Below are 15,646 nucleotides of genomic sequence, written 5' to 3' on the forward strand. Positions count from 1 at the left end.
CCGTTTCCTTCCTGAGCTGCTTAGATAGCTGACATGTTTACAACCTTTTAAAGCCCTGGAGTTGTCTTGCTATAATGACTACAGAAGCAAATTACGTGCTCTGTGTAAAAGACAATGCTGCTATTACTGCATGTATTTCTGAATTTTAGTAGTAATTTGAAGTCATTTACAGTTAAAACAGTAGTTAAATATGCATTGGCTACAAAATAGATCTAGGAGCAAAATACCCTGTAAAGAAACAAATAAATAAAAGCACTTCCACTGAAGAGATTATTTTTTCCCTAAACTCGAAGATAATTTTAAAATAAAATTTCCATCCAGCAGAAGAAAATGTTTATTCAAAGTAAATTACATACTCACCTTTGACTCTATCTCCTTTGTGCAGATGAATTTCCCCTTCTCCTTGAGGTTGATATGGCTTTACGACAATAAAAAGTCTTCCAGGTACAGCACTGTAAAGCTTGCGTTTTGGACCCTGATAATCCAAGGCAGACAAAGTATCCTTGTTGGCACTAGGACTGTAAACGGCACTGGAAATTGAAATTAAAAAACATTAAACTGGTTATTTTAAATGGGCAAAGTTAATCATCTACCATCACATTAGCAGGATTAAATTAAGCGGGGAATAACACAATTGTCTTCCAGCAAGACATCTAACCCTGCAGAAAAAAATGCACATTTTTAATCCTAAACACTTGCTTTTAATGGTTGAAATCTTTCAATATGAAACATAATCAATATTCATCTGACCATGATGGACTAGAAAACACTTAACACTAAAGTTTTTAGGTTTTCTGCAAATTAAACTTGCACATTCACAGATGCTCATGAAGTTTTAAAATTTATATGCAAATCATACATTACGAGCATCACAATTTGTCAGAAAGACTTTAAAAGTCAGCATTTACAATTATTGTTGGGAATGGATATCTTTGTAATATTGTAACATTAGATGGATAATCAAGACAATTGAATTATTAACTGAATGGACCGAATAACTGAGTTACTTCATCATTCCAAGGCCCAGAGCTAAATTCCAGATCTGCATAAAGCCTGGTTCTCATGGCTAACAGATTCTCCAAAAAATCGTTTCTTATTGTTGGCAATCAATAGCTCTCCCAATGACTTCAGAATGGTATGCCCAGGTAAGTCGTACGTCATCAAACAACACACAATCTACTTGTGGTGTATAAAGAAGAAATTACTGACTTCCAGTGAACAGTGCATAAGGTAATAAACCTCCAGAAAAATGAGTGAACTGTCAAAAATATATGAAAACATAAAGTGTCAAATGTTAAAGAGGGTGGAAAACCTATAGGAGACATCGTAACAAACTCACAATACACTACTAATTCAACCTTAAAAAGCCAAAACATAAAAACTTGAGGTCTTACATAGGAAGTCTAGAATCAGAAAATATTCATAAGAAAAAATATTCACAAAGATTTATAGGAAAAAGATAGGATACCAAAGGCAGAATAATTTAATGGTGATACAGCACTGATGACCTTCTTTTAAGGAGAGAGAAAAAATTTTGCTAAAGCAAAACAAAATATGAGAGCTCAAGCTTACTGTTTCTTCATGCTTTTTTTTAACCAATCTCCTAACAAAATAGGAGTCAATAAAGCTCTCAAGATAGGTAAAATAGAAGCTGTCTGGTAAAAAACCAAACATAGTAGATCTTCATCAGGAACACTTCCATTGTCCTGCAGTAACTTCTTTACCACTTGAAATAGCATCAACCTTTCACCTCATTGTTCTGTTCTTTCGTTTCTGGCAACAGGTGCTAATAAAGATAAGCCATACTCAGGAGTTTAAAAGTGAGCTCTGGTTGCATGTCTGTGATGGGAGTTGGCATCAGAAACCCCAGCCAACTCTCAACAGTTGTTTGAAGGAAGACAGGAAAAGATGACATTCGGGTTTCAGTTCTTTCGCTCCATTCCCTCTTCCTTATGAATGTAAAATTTTAAAAAATCCAGATCTATAAACTGTTGCTACACACCCAATTTCCACTTGTATCAAGCTGTATTTTCTGCCTAGTCTGGTAGCTGCCAGGTAGCAGCGATTCACAACGTTATGTCCCAGCATCTTCTTTAACTCCTATCACAGAGGATACCTTCATTTCCTCTCTTACTGAAAGACGAGGGGGAAATGACACATTTAACCTTTGCACTCACTGAATGCATCATTTCTCATGAGATGGGCTTACTAATGGTTAAAAAAAAAAAAAAAAAAAAATCTTTCATCTCTCCCCTTGCTCCCAGCTTGGGCTCCCAGCCCAACATGTCCGATGCCACGAAGGAGCAGGAGGAGGATGAGGAGATTTCAGATGTTTCCCTCTCACCCACAAGAAGGTGGCCATCCTTGATGGCTCAGCCCTGTCTGAGGTGGTGCTTTCACTAATCACCATGGGACAAATTCCACAGGAACGGTGCCAGTTCCTCTGCCTTCCCCAGCCCCCCTCAAAACCAGTTTGGTATGAAAAGCAGCAGCCTCATGAGAAGATAAACACCTGAGCCACACAGGCTATAAAGATCAGAGGAACCCCTTCCAGCATCGCTCTCCAGTCCCTTTCCACACCACAAACCCCACAAACCTCATTAACCCTTTGTCATACTCTAACCATCTTCATTAACCTACCCCCTCTGGCTGCCTCCGCTCCAGAACCCAACCTACTGCTATGTCAAAAAGGGCTTCTCATCTAAGGGGAGCAACAGCTTCGTGGTGAATGTATTATTTCCAAATAATAACCAGAGATAGCAACAATTCCCACATTTAGCTGATAGTAAGTAGGTGGTCACACAGTTAAACAAAATCTGTGAAGAAGTGCCATGTATGGTGCCATTCATGACTGTAAAACAGGCCTGTGGCAAGAAAAGGCATTGCCTGCAGGAAAAGTTATATATAAAATGCTCTTAGCTGTCTTTAAATTTTAGAGAGGCTCCAGCACTCTTCTCAGTACTTGCATATACTCTGGCACATCTCTGAAGCAAGTCTTAATGGTATATATGGAATTCTGCAGCTGGATGGGAGTTTAAGTAGCTGTGATACTGATGCGCTAAGAGAAAAAACAAAATTTTATTTCCACAAAATTTCAGGCATTAAATTGCTTTCCGCTGTCATTTGTGCTCATTTCCAAAAATCACATGCTTTCAGAAAGGGAAGAGGAAACTGCTTGAATAAAGTCAAAGCAAATAAACGTTTGCTTCTTCAAAAAATTGTTTTGTTCCCCCAACTCAAAGCATTGTTTATATTTCAAGAATTTGGAAGTGTGTTATCCCAGGAACATTGATGAAAAGGCACCTTTTACCCCTTCCAGCTAAAATAATCACTGGCTCTAAGGTAAAACCTCCCACTCTGGTAGCATCAGCACTATCCAGTGGAACAGGAGGGCACTCATTTTCTGAAAAGCACCACACAGCCACCTCCTCACTGAAGTGAAGCCTCATTACAGACAACCTGGTTTTAAGCTGATATGGGTCCTGTGACGAAGCATCACCCAAATTACAACCAAATGAGCTTTTGCCATTATTGTATCATCCAAGGTAAAGTGAGTTTGCTCCACTGCATGAAACCACTGGTGTAACAAATTTGCAGCCTGTTCCTTCCAGTGATTCTTACATTTCAGACAACTGTTTTTTTACAACGTATCGCTATTTCCACTCTCCAGCAATATTGTTACTATCACAAGTAGTGGTTGTCAGTTTGGGTGCCTACAGCCAAGGGCCCAAGAACATGCAAGGTAACAGCTGACAGCTTCAACTACATGACATTTTGTTTTACTGACTTGAGAATTCAAGTAAAAATCCATTACACCTACAAATGACAAAGAGAAACCAACAACTGCATTTCTTAACAATACTCATGTTCTTTTCTACCCTGAACAATGGATGATTTTTGATATTAGGAAACAGGACAGACAAAGCCTGGTGTTTTAAGTGACCATTGAATTAAATGTGTTTGGTTAAAACATTTCAGCTCTAATTCTCTCCATCAGTACTTGGCTCTGCCTCCCTCCACTTTTGCAGCCCTGGCTTTAAGCCCTTGTCCTGGTGCAGCTCCATCACCTACACACTTGACAGATGCAATTCCTGAGACCTTCTCAAAGTGAAGCTGCAATTGTCTGTTCACAGGGCAGTGGCTTCACAAAGCTGAAGCCCCCTTTTGTGATCAAAACTTAGACACAATCCTCTGTTTTACTGTATTACTTACAACACCTACATCACTCTAGTTAGGATTTACTCTCCAGTGGGACATAGCTGCAGGATATTTGCAGAGGGTGCCTGCTAAATCACATTTGTAATTCAAGAGGAAAGAAAGAGCAGCAAAGTCACAGGGAATGCAAAACCCTGCAGCAAGGATAATCATGAAAGACACCCATGACATCTATCACTGCCAACTCAGGAAGGCCCCTTTGCTCTCAGCCAGCCTCCTACACAGCCCCACTTATTCCCTCTATTTTACTCTTTGGTTCAGCACACATCTACAGAAGGGAGAACTTAAACAGCCTCTGCTTCATCACCCACGAGCAGCTCCAACATAGGTTTCAGGCAAGATCAACAGTTTCATGAAGGGACCAAGTATCTCAGAAACATTTTACTTCGCTGCTAAATACAATCATTCAACTATTAAAAGATCTTGAGAACAAGCACCTTGATTTGGAAGTGCAAACTCAGTGATAAGTCACTGCTGAGCTTTGCTGAACTTTAAAGTCTGCCTGGCTGCTGGAGCTCTGTGAGAAAACAGCTGGGTTTGACTGGAGCTTCCAGCGAAAATATTCACGCTTTTCCACTTTGCTGAGATTTTATTACCTATACTTTATATAGAGGGCAAAATGGGCATATAAATAACATAAAAGAAGATGGGAGTCCAGCATGATGATGTTAGGGATATCTCATGCTGTGCAAATAGTCAAAAAGTCACCTGATGTGCCTGTGCTGCTGCCGCTTGGCATCCTCTCCCAGCCTGTTCAGGGATGGCGACCGGCTCCGGGAGGACGGAGTGTAACTCCCCACAGTTTTTACAGTTCCATTAGGATTATTCTGCATCTGTTGAAGTAGATGAGGTGAAAGGCTGCGGTGTGAAGAAGCAGAGGAGGAGGCTGACCACTCAGGGAGGTTGTTGATGTTCAGATTGTTGTCGCTGTTGGAACGAAGCAAGATCCGAGGTGCTGCTAAGGTGCTCGGGGGTCTCCGCCTTCGGTTTGAATAGGTGGGAGCCTCTCTAAAGGGCACTGTGTAAAGACAGACACACAGGGTAATCTCAGATGATTTCACCATTCCTATATGTTTACCACCTCATAAAAAGATTTAGCAACATATGGCATTGTTTTTCTGCGGAGACAGAAACTCTACCTTGACTGCCTAGCTAACTGAATTAATTATCTTTTAAAATATCATTAAAACCAAAAACAAATGGGCAACGTTAACCTGCCTGCTGGCTTTAATAAATATTTAGGCAACACCCATGGCATGAGTCTGCTGAACAAGCTGAACTATGGTCTAGGAAATGGGAAACACCCCATTATTGCCAAGTTTGAGTCTCAAAAAGTTCGTATTTGTGCTATGTTGTCATCTTCAATTGGAAACCCACAGAACAGAGGCTGATCGGCAGGACTGTTGATGTGTGATCTTCTAAATTCCTTCTCCCATTGGCACCTAAACTGAGAGAATTTTGTTCCATCTCAAGTTCAGGCCTAACCTGAAGTCTGTAGTGTTAACAGTCACCTTATCTCCATCTTCCAGGTTAAAAATTGAGGACATACATTTTTCTCCTGGCAGAACTCTATTACACGGCTGTAATCCCTAGGTATTCCCCTCTTTCTAATCTAGGCATTTCTACCACATCTATTACTATTGTATATAGAACATATTACCCGAGGGTAATACACTCACTCTGTCATGTGCCGTGTCCCAAAGAGAACATGACTGCATCCAAAGGCTGCAATATACTACCTAATGAAATAGTTGCAACAAAAAAATAAAAGCAAGGGAAATAAAAATCTAATACAAACCAGAGGTCCCATCCTTTCATCAATGTTACTGGTACAGTACTTCAGTCACACAAGAATTTGTACAAGCAGACACTACATTTTCCAGATCTCCTTTTCTCACTGCTGTGGTGTAGTGGGTCAGTTACTTCCAAGTGCAACTTAAAAGGCAAATTTCCTAATAGCACCCAACTATCACTAGATGTGATGGCATTTCCTACCCATACTGTAAAGTAATAGAGGATCTGACCCTGAAAACTCATGCTTGCCTCCATCCCCATCCATGCAACTACTCTCATTAATTTATTTGAGTGGAACTCATGGGGTCGCAGGATTAGATCCAAAGTGCACATATTTACATCTAAAAAGTCACAGTAGTGTAACTAATAAAAGGCAGCCAGGCATTATTCTGGGGACTTCATTGAGCTGGTGTAATGTTCAAAAAATCATATTTCAGTTGGGAAAGAAGCCCCACAAAACATCATCCTACATGTCTAAAGTGCCAGCGAGTGCCATTTATAAAGTGCCAAAAATGTCTACGCATTCAATACCCTTCAAAAACACACAAAAACCAGAATAAGAATGTCTGTCATACTGTGCAAGTAAATAATTCACATAAATATGAATATACATAGGAATCAATCTGTCCTGCCTTGAAATACAGCCTTTAATTGAGAGAACACAGCAAAACTTAAGGTTTCACAGCAAAACTGAAAGCATTATTTATAAGATAAAAGAAAGATGGACCTGCAATTAGAAGAATGGTTGATATAGTTTTCACCAGAATCAGTTTATGGTTAACTGCGATTCGGAATATTTTAAAACATCCTTCATACTTCTAATGAGCTGAAACTTTCTCTGGTAAATAGCTCAACAACATCAGAACAATCAAACAAGAGAACAGTGTGCAGAGAGAGAAAAGGGCTTTAAATTCATGTCCATAAGATTTTGCTTGAAACAAGGCTGAAATAAGGGAAGTAGCCTTTAAAATCTGCTAAAAGGGGATAAAGTGTAGAAGTTCAATATTTATGATAGAAACTGGCAGAAACTCTGTCTAATTTTCAGGATATTACAAGGTTTTCATATTTTGCATTTTTTTTAAGGTTTCAAAGCAGCAAAGTATGTCACTGAAAGCACCCTGATGCTTCAAATGTCAGGGTGAAAGCCCTGGTTAGTACTAACTTCATGAAAACTCACAGCACTTATTTCCAAAATTGAGATATCCTCTAGGCTGATGTATGTGACATAGATGTGCCATTTGTGCATTCCTGTCATTTTGACATTTGGAATATGGCTCTAAAATTGTTTCATTGAAGACAGGGATCTTTCCCAGGTACAGTAAAGCAGAATAGCTACTGTAATAATTTCAGTAAAGGAGAAAGTACACAAAACAATATAGGGAATGCTTTGCACATGCAGATTTGCTACCTGAAGGTCTAATGCTGTTCGCTAAGGGTCTTGGATTTGTCTTGGATTGTCTTTGTCTTGGATTTCAGTAAAAATTGGATCTGACCTTTAGATTTTAATTTTTCATGACCTTAAACTGGTAACACTCCACGCAGACTGCCAAGCCCTCCAGCCACAGACTGGTAAAAGTAAATACTGCCAACATTTGGGGGATGTTCACTGTTAACTTTTGACAGGTTGGTGGGATATCTTCTGGCAGGAGTGGGAGGGAGCACGAGGGGCACCGGTGCTCAGGCACAGTGACAGGACGGACAGAGACTTGCTGAGCACGTTTATACGAACAGATAACAGGGTATGTTTTCTGTGAATACACACTCTCCATGTACCAGGTTAAATTAATTCTTTTTCCCTTACATACCTTAGAAGGATTTTACATGACCATTAAGGAGTTAGCTTTTGCTTTGCTATTAATGTTCTATTCTTAAGGAGAGAACTACAAGCAAAATTAGCCTTTACTACAGAAAATAAACAGGAAAGGGGACAACTAATTACACCAATTGACGTGTGTCTAACACAAATCTTTTATAGAAAGAGTTAAAAATAAGCATTTCCGTGCCTAAAGTGATTAATATTCCACCCAACTGTTTCTTTTCCCCAGCAATCTGCAAACTGTAAGTGGGTGGATATTTTTTTAGCTGCTTCTCATAGGCATTATTTATATTATTTTCACAATAAAAAAATAACTACAACACAAAATGACAAAATGCAAATGTCCATGCTTTAACCCCTGTTGGACACTGGTTTTCCCTAATATTTCACCACGTTCAGAACTGTAAGTATAACTGCTGCAAAACTTGTCTGGGAAAAACACTTGCTATAAAATTACATGAAAATGTCTGAACTAATTTCATGCCCCTAAAGTTTAAAATGATCACCCCTAAAAGCATACCTGAAAGTACCATTTAATCCTTCCTCCAGCTCTCAGCATTCTATTCCTGGCATTTCATGTATCTGAAGGGGCAATTCAGCACCATTCACTAACAAAATTCACCTAGGAAATTCCTTACATGTCTTCAAATGCATTTCTTAGGGAACAAAAACATTTTTATAACTACTTGACTCTTCAGAGAAAAACCTAAAATGAAGAAAGTCACATCCAGCCTTAATAATCAGTTGCCTAAATGGACTGACTAACACAAAATAATTTTGAAAAAGAAATTGCAGGAATTGATTAATTATAGAGTCACTAAGCCGATCATATTAAATGTACACAAGAAAACACCAGTCTGAAACACCAAAGTGTTTTGCTTTCATTGCTTACCTTCTTTCTTTGTGAAGGCATTTAACAAAGACTTCATTTTCCCTTTTTACTTTAGCAGCAATCCCCTCATTATATAACCTTTGCTGGGAAGAAAGAGGAAAAAAAAAAAAGAAAAAAAGAAAAAAAAGAAAAGAAAAAAAAAAAATAAAGCTACCCAATTTCTATGTGTTCAGGCTGCCTGCACCCTGACATAAGCAGCAGGTTTCTGGGCACTGTGTAATTGCGAGCATAGCTGGGCATGCAGTACCCAGCGTTCTGGTGACAAAGCCCACCCCACATTCTGTCTGTCAGCTGGGAGCCAACTGTGCATAGACTGGAGCTGCTCAAAAAAAAAAAAAAAAAAAAAAAAAAAAAAAAAAAAAGAAAAAAAAAAATCTTGCTATCTTTCACAGCATTAGTCATGTGAACACCACCGCCACAGCCTTGCAGACGATACTCTTGCTTCCGTGAGCGCTGCGTTTGTGCAGGAGCAAGCGCCGGGCTGAGGGAGGTGCAGGTGGCCGGAGCTCCGAGGGGACCAAAAATTCTTATTTGCAAAGGGCAGGGGGGAGCCAGGTGCTAAAGGGCACTCTGCAGCGGCGCTCTGCAGGCTGCGACTGGGGAAAGGGAAACCCTGACAGAGATGAGAGCTGCTGCAGAAGCGCATTTAGCTTTTGAACTTGCACAACGGACTCTCAGCGCACAGGGGCTTTTTGCTATACATTTGCTTTTTGCTATTAATTCAGCTTTTTGCTATTAATTCGCTTTTTGCTATTAATTCGCTTTTTGCTATTAATTCGCTTTTTGCTATGCTATTAATTCGCTTTTTGCTATTAATTCGCTTTTTGCTATTAATTCGCTTTTTGCTATTAATTCGCTTTTTGCTATTAATTCGCTTTTTTGCTATTAATTTTCTTGCTTACTGCAATGCTCCAAAGAGCCAATTTGAGGAAAAGTACAAATCACACCAATCTTCACACAATGACTACGTTAAGAATGGAGACAAAACTGCCCCTAAACAGAGTATCTTACCACAGCCTATATTCCAGCCTAAAACAGATGCGATACAAGCACAATTCTCTTCCACTCCCCTTCCATTGCACTGGAATAAAACAGAATTTCTTTTTGCACTGGGTAAAAATACAAAAATTTTGTTTTGCTAAATTCAGTGCAGATGCCAGAAAATAAATGATGTAGCCATTGCAGTTTTCAAAGTACTAATTCTGAAAAAAAGTTCCCTAGATAGCTATGCCAGCCAGTGCAAACATGCTCCCAGAGGAAGAGCAAATAACAGAAACGGGCAGACAGGAAGCAGGGGGGAGGTGTTAACAATCACAAAAATTTTAAGCGTAACTAGTTAAATATAAGATATAAAGATTCCAAAGAATAGGAAATTTGCTGTTTTGAAAAAATGAGTAACCTACATTTAAAATTTGCCTTCAAATAGTATAAACTATATAACAGTTAATATTTATTCCATTTCAGATATCTCTGCTGATTGCTAATGCATCTATTATGAAAATCAGGTCTTTTTGTTACTGAGAAAACTGCTTCAAGAAAGACAGAAAATAAATTACTTAAATGGATTTAACCTCTACATGCATAATAATTTCATATTTAACATAACACTGTAAAGAATTAGAAAGCACAAATAAATGGAATAGTTTAAACTTAACATTCCAGTGTTTACATATTTATTAATTTATAAAGGAATATTCCATGAAATTAATAATAGTTTTACACTTTGGTTCAATTTCTTTCTAAAGCAACTCTTCGAAGCAGGTGGAAACCTTACTGGAGGAAATGTCGGACACAGCATAAGCACATCATTAGACGTCTTTATTTGACAGGAAGCATTTTCCTTCTTAACTTTGAAAAGATGCAAAGCTTTCTAAAGAATAACTTTGAACTGTTATTCACTAACTTATAAATATGTGCATTAATTAGCTCCCCAGAAGAATCAATATCGTTTCCAGAACAAGAACTGCTACACCAGAATCGTGCCACTAATTGGAATTATAAGCTTCTGTGTGTTACAAGAAGTTACAAGTGACAAATGAAGTGTAATTATTAATAATATTCTACATTTCCATAGTGCTTTCTAACTAAACTTAGCCAATAGTATGCAAGGGCTTGTGAATTCTGCATGAAAACTTCAGTATCTCTCAGAGCCAAATGGAGACCAACAGAAGGGTGTTTTATGGTGGTAGTTCCTGAAATACTCAGGAAAGAGACTGAAATCTTAATTCTTTATTTACAGATGGGGCTGAGAGAGTCCTTTGTGAAAGTCAGGCAGGTGTTTGCTGGAGATCCTTACCTTTAGCAGCCACGTAAGGGCTGTGCCGCCGCACTGCATCTCCTCAGCTCCAAGCACTGCCATAATTAATGCCCATGGGCACAGCTTTCCTAGAGAGTGCATTTTAATTTTACACACTATAGAGCAATATACTTTATTGATGATACAGAGCACAGATTGATCCCTGTATGCTTCAAGAGGAGAATTACCTGTTGTGCCCACAGGAAAAGAAGAAAATCACTGCCTCCCAATGTTCAGTTCTGTGCTTTAATAACCACAACACCAGGCACAGAAAAATATGTACAGGCTAAGCATTAACTATCTCCAAAGGGATGGGATCTCAGTATTGCTCATGTTTCTCTAAGCAGAATGTCCTGGGTGCTTTCCAGAGAGGGTGACACTGGTGTAGAAACCTGGGAGTTGAACCCTCACACCGCCTTTTCCTTTACATGGGTGTCGGTGTTTCAATGTAACGATAGTCTAAGTACCTAATCGCAGCAGTTAGGCAAGGAAAGGGTTAACTCGATTGTGCTCATTCACGTCTGTACCTATACAGTAAAATAAAAACAGACAGGCAACTGTAGTCAATCAAAATCAGTCCCAGGGGGTATTTTTATTAGATTCTTGCTAGAGCTGTGGCATTTCATCATCTAGGGGGTTCTAATCAGTGTTACAAAAACATAAAAAATATTAAAGTCACTTGAAATTATTGAGTTTCATGGAAATTGTGGGGACTCTTTCTGATCCACACCATCAGACATATCACCTGATGAGTGATCGCTTTATTCCATTTAACTGTCTGTCTTTTCCCCAACGCAGGAAATATAATTTCTTCCTACATGGCAGAGCCTACTGCAATAAACACTATTGTACAATTGAAAAATATGACAATCAAGGAATTCAGTGAGCTATCTGCAGCTGCAGTTTTTGATTTTTTTTCTAATTTTCACTAATAGCTTATTAGAATTTGTTTATTTTAACTGAAGTCCTAAATTCTGTGTTGTTGGAAAATTAAAGAAGAAAATATTCCAGCAGTTTCCACCTTTTCCTGAAAGATTTTCTGCCTCGCAATGGTAGTTTTGGTGTTATGAGCTCAGGACAAAAACCTAACAATTTGACTATGCTAGTACACAACAATAATATAACCCACAAGTCATCAGCATCCATAATCTAAAAGTCATAAAGAACCTTACAAATAGAGGTGAAGTAAGCCCTAATTTCCCTACTTCTGTAGGTGCTCAGGAAAATGCGTGTGAGCTCTGCATGGAGATGACTCTGAGAAGAAAAGGCCACCTTAAACACAAACCACAACATGGGCTCTTTTGATTAGCATTTGTTTGTATATTTGTAACACCAGGCTCACAAATTTTTTAGGTATTTCAGGCCATAGCTCCCATTAGAAATCTATGGAAAATCAGTGACGTGCATACTCTCGAGGATCTATTTTTATCCACTTAAATGCCTTTAGAAAAACCAAAAATTTATCTGACCAAATCTACTCTCTTACTTAATTGTCCCACCAACACACCTCTAAGAGCAAGGGCTTCTCGGAAAATGGTAGAACACAGTTATGATTGCCATGTTTTATTCTTTTTCAATTTTGTCCATTTTGAAGTTCTTGTGAGAAAAAAACCCTTTAACTTGTACATACATCTAGGTTTTTGTTAAAAATACAGTTCTTAGCATGTATAAATGCATTTCTCTCCAGTATAAAATAGGCTTCCTGTATGCGAAGCCACCAAATGGAGAGTTAGACAAGAAATGACAGATTCAAATGTAGAATGTAAAGTACAAAAAGACTCCTGAAAAAGAAAAAATCCAAGGTTGGTACAGTGCTTCTAGATTACTTACTTATTCTAGAAAGCCACAAGGTGGTCAGAACACAGGCAGTGGTCACAGATTCAGAAGGAATCCACCGCAGAGGAACAACTAAACCTATTTTATAAAGCAAAGGTTTTATTTTTCTGAAAAAATCTGAAGAGTTTGTTCACGAACCAGCACTGAGAGAGAAGCATCTGAGCCCACTCAAATGACGCTCAAAGAGCCCAGCCTTAGCTGACCTAACATTAGTATCCTCTCACCTCCGTTAGCATCTTCTTGCCACCCAGCTACTAGTGGTATCAGTCAGCTTGTTAGTAGCCTTCGGGCAGTCAGTCCAACTTTGAAGGGTAGAATGGGGGCAGGAGACTGTGTGGAGGAAAGGACAGCAGAGGGATGGCTCAGGAACAGATGGTAAGAGTTACCAATTAGAAAGAAAAACAAAAAACAGCAGTGCAAGTTCCATAGCCATGTGCCAGACATCCCTTCCGTCACCTGGCATTTCTGACACATTCCCGTCCCCAAACTTTGCTCTATGCAACAAGGGCCAGTCTTGCTCTGCTCTCACAAGAAACCATGCTCACTTGCTTAAAAAACAACAACAAGGAGTTGGAAAGGCTCTCAGATATCCAGAAAAAGCCATGGCTGTGTGGATAGCTTAATTAGAGGAAATTTTTATGTGGCGGAGTGAACTGGCCACTGCTGGCTGGGCTCTCCAATTCTGCAGAAAGCACTTTACGCCATTAGAAGTATTTTAATAACTAAGCATGTGAGGTGTATGTGTCTGTCGGTACATTTCAAAGGAATTTAAAAGTTGATGAAATATACAGGTGCCACCGATAAATGAGCTTAAAATCATGGGGAGTGACAATCAAGCCCTCTCTCTTACCATACTCACATGATTATCAATAAGCCTTCACCAAAATTACAGCAGTAAAGCAAGAATAACATTCAAAGAGCTGCACGCTTCTGCAGAAGGGAAACACATTCACCATAAGGCTTTACTTTCACATGCTTACACAATATCAAGAAGATACAGAGAAACTTCTGTTTAGATCATGTTTAAAAATGGCTAAGTATTGCTTAAAACTTGTACGTCAGAACAAATATCTGAAATATCTTGATAGGTTACACGATAATAGGTTTAGAAATAATGATTCCAAAGAACTTGAATATCACAGGCTTTCCCCTTTTCAAAAAAAAAATTACCAGACTCCATGTGGCAATACAAATTTCTGAAGCTCTGACTGCAGTGATGCACATACACAGATCTGAATTTACCTAAGAACTGAAATAAAACCTCCATCCTCGAGGATGAGCGGCTGCTTTGTAGCCTAAAATTGCATAAGGAATCTGGGTCAGGGGTGCAGATAGAAGCGGAACAATGGAAGGTTAAAAGGTGGGGAAATGAAACCCTCCAATTCCATGTGAAAGCTTGGAAGTGGGGAGGAAACAATGGCCAATAATGAGGGAGATGTCTTGCAAGTAGCAGCTTGAAGGGAGAGAAAAGCAAATGCAATGAGAGAAAGCTACAATAGCTGAAGGAGAATTTTAAAACATGACTGAAATCTATCATCAATGTCAAAGAAAGCAGCCTATTTGAATAAAATATGTATGGCTCACTTTCATTCTAACAGGTATCCTGCTACAATGAAAAAGCAACTTAACCAAATAAAAACCTGTATTTTTTGTAGTTCTGTTTCTGCAGAGTATTCTCCCTCAGCTGGAGGTAGGAAATGGGAAGGCCAGCTCTGCCAGGGGTTTCTCAAGTGTCTATACTCCCGGAGCACCCATAGCCCCTCATTTCTATCATGCATGTTTGGGTTGAAAGTAACATGAACCTTACTCTGAATAGTAAAAATAACTACAATAAATGTTTGTATCTATAGCCTAAACATTTCTGCACCCAGGTAACAAATAGTTTTCTCTGCTGGTTGTGAAGAGAAGGAAAAAGAAAACCTTTAAAAAAGTAAATAGGTATTGTAAATCCTTGCAAAAAAGGCAATGGGTGATTTGTAGTAGACAAAACATGAAACTAGTTTATTGTTTTCTTTAAATAGGGACAGGGCTGATTTTAAGGTCTGTTTTCCTCAGCGAGTAGAACTCATCCAGAATTGTTCATCTTTATACAGCAGCAGACTGTTAGTAACCAGCTACTTAGTGTCATTGAAGCAAGAGATTAACAACTTACACAGTATCTGGACAGAAAGATCTATTTACCTCAGACTATCAGCTTGAACTGAAAGCATTCAAGTGTGAACCCCTGAAGCTGCATTCTTTCACCTCCAACAATAAGATAGAAAATACGAATCAAATATAATTATATCCCACTACAAATTCTTGTGCTCTTTAAACAAGCTGGTGAAAGGACGGTACAATTTTCTCCACTAATAATACACTGGGAAATCTAGTCCTGATGAGGCTCCACTCAGAAGCACTGAATTACATAACAAATTAATTTCCTTCTTTGCATTATGTATACATTGAGTTGGGAAAAATATCATTTAACATCAGGGGGCTGTGCATAAAAAAAAAAAAAAAAAAAAAAAAAAAAAAAGCCGTGTCATTCAGAGAGAAGAATTTCATGGCTGGTAGCTCCTGCAAACAATGATGCCTGATTCTTCTCTTAATGTCTGACACTGATGGGCCTTGGATGCAGGATACAAATTTGTGGGTTACAGTCTGATGTTGCAGAGGAGAACAAAGACAAATGAAACTACACAGAGAAAAATAAATGTACTAATATTGGATTGCATGCTGTTTCTGTGTTCTGGTGTTGTACAGAAAACAATCTAATTTTGCCTTTTTGTAACTTTCCTCCTACCAAAAGCTCACA

General features: G+C 38.7%; 1 protein-coding gene across 8 annotated transcripts in view; it reads right to left on the reverse strand.

The window, feature by feature from the left end:
* Positions 1-15,646, reverse strand: part of SHANK2 (SH3 and multiple ankyrin repeat domains 2) — a 362,604-nt gene that overhangs the window by 221,816 nt on the left and 125,142 nt on the right. For all 8 annotated transcript variants that reach the window (XM_026850798.1, XM_026850802.1, XM_026850804.1 and 5 more), the window contains 2 exons: positions 4,924-5,233; positions 361-530 (listed from right to left, as the gene is read on the reverse strand). In XM_026850798.1, coding sequence (XP_026706599.1) covers positions 361-530; positions 4,924-5,233 — 480 coding nt within the window. The remainder of the gene's footprint in view (positions 1-360; positions 531-4,923; positions 5,234-15,646) is intronic.

Source organism: Athene cunicularia (genome assembly GCF_003259725.1).
Source record: "Athene cunicularia isolate RWA chromosome 5 unlocalized genomic scaffold, athCun1 chr5_part3, whole genome shotgun sequence".
Lineage (NCBI taxonomy): Eukaryota > Metazoa > Chordata > Aves > Strigiformes > Strigidae > Athene > Athene cunicularia.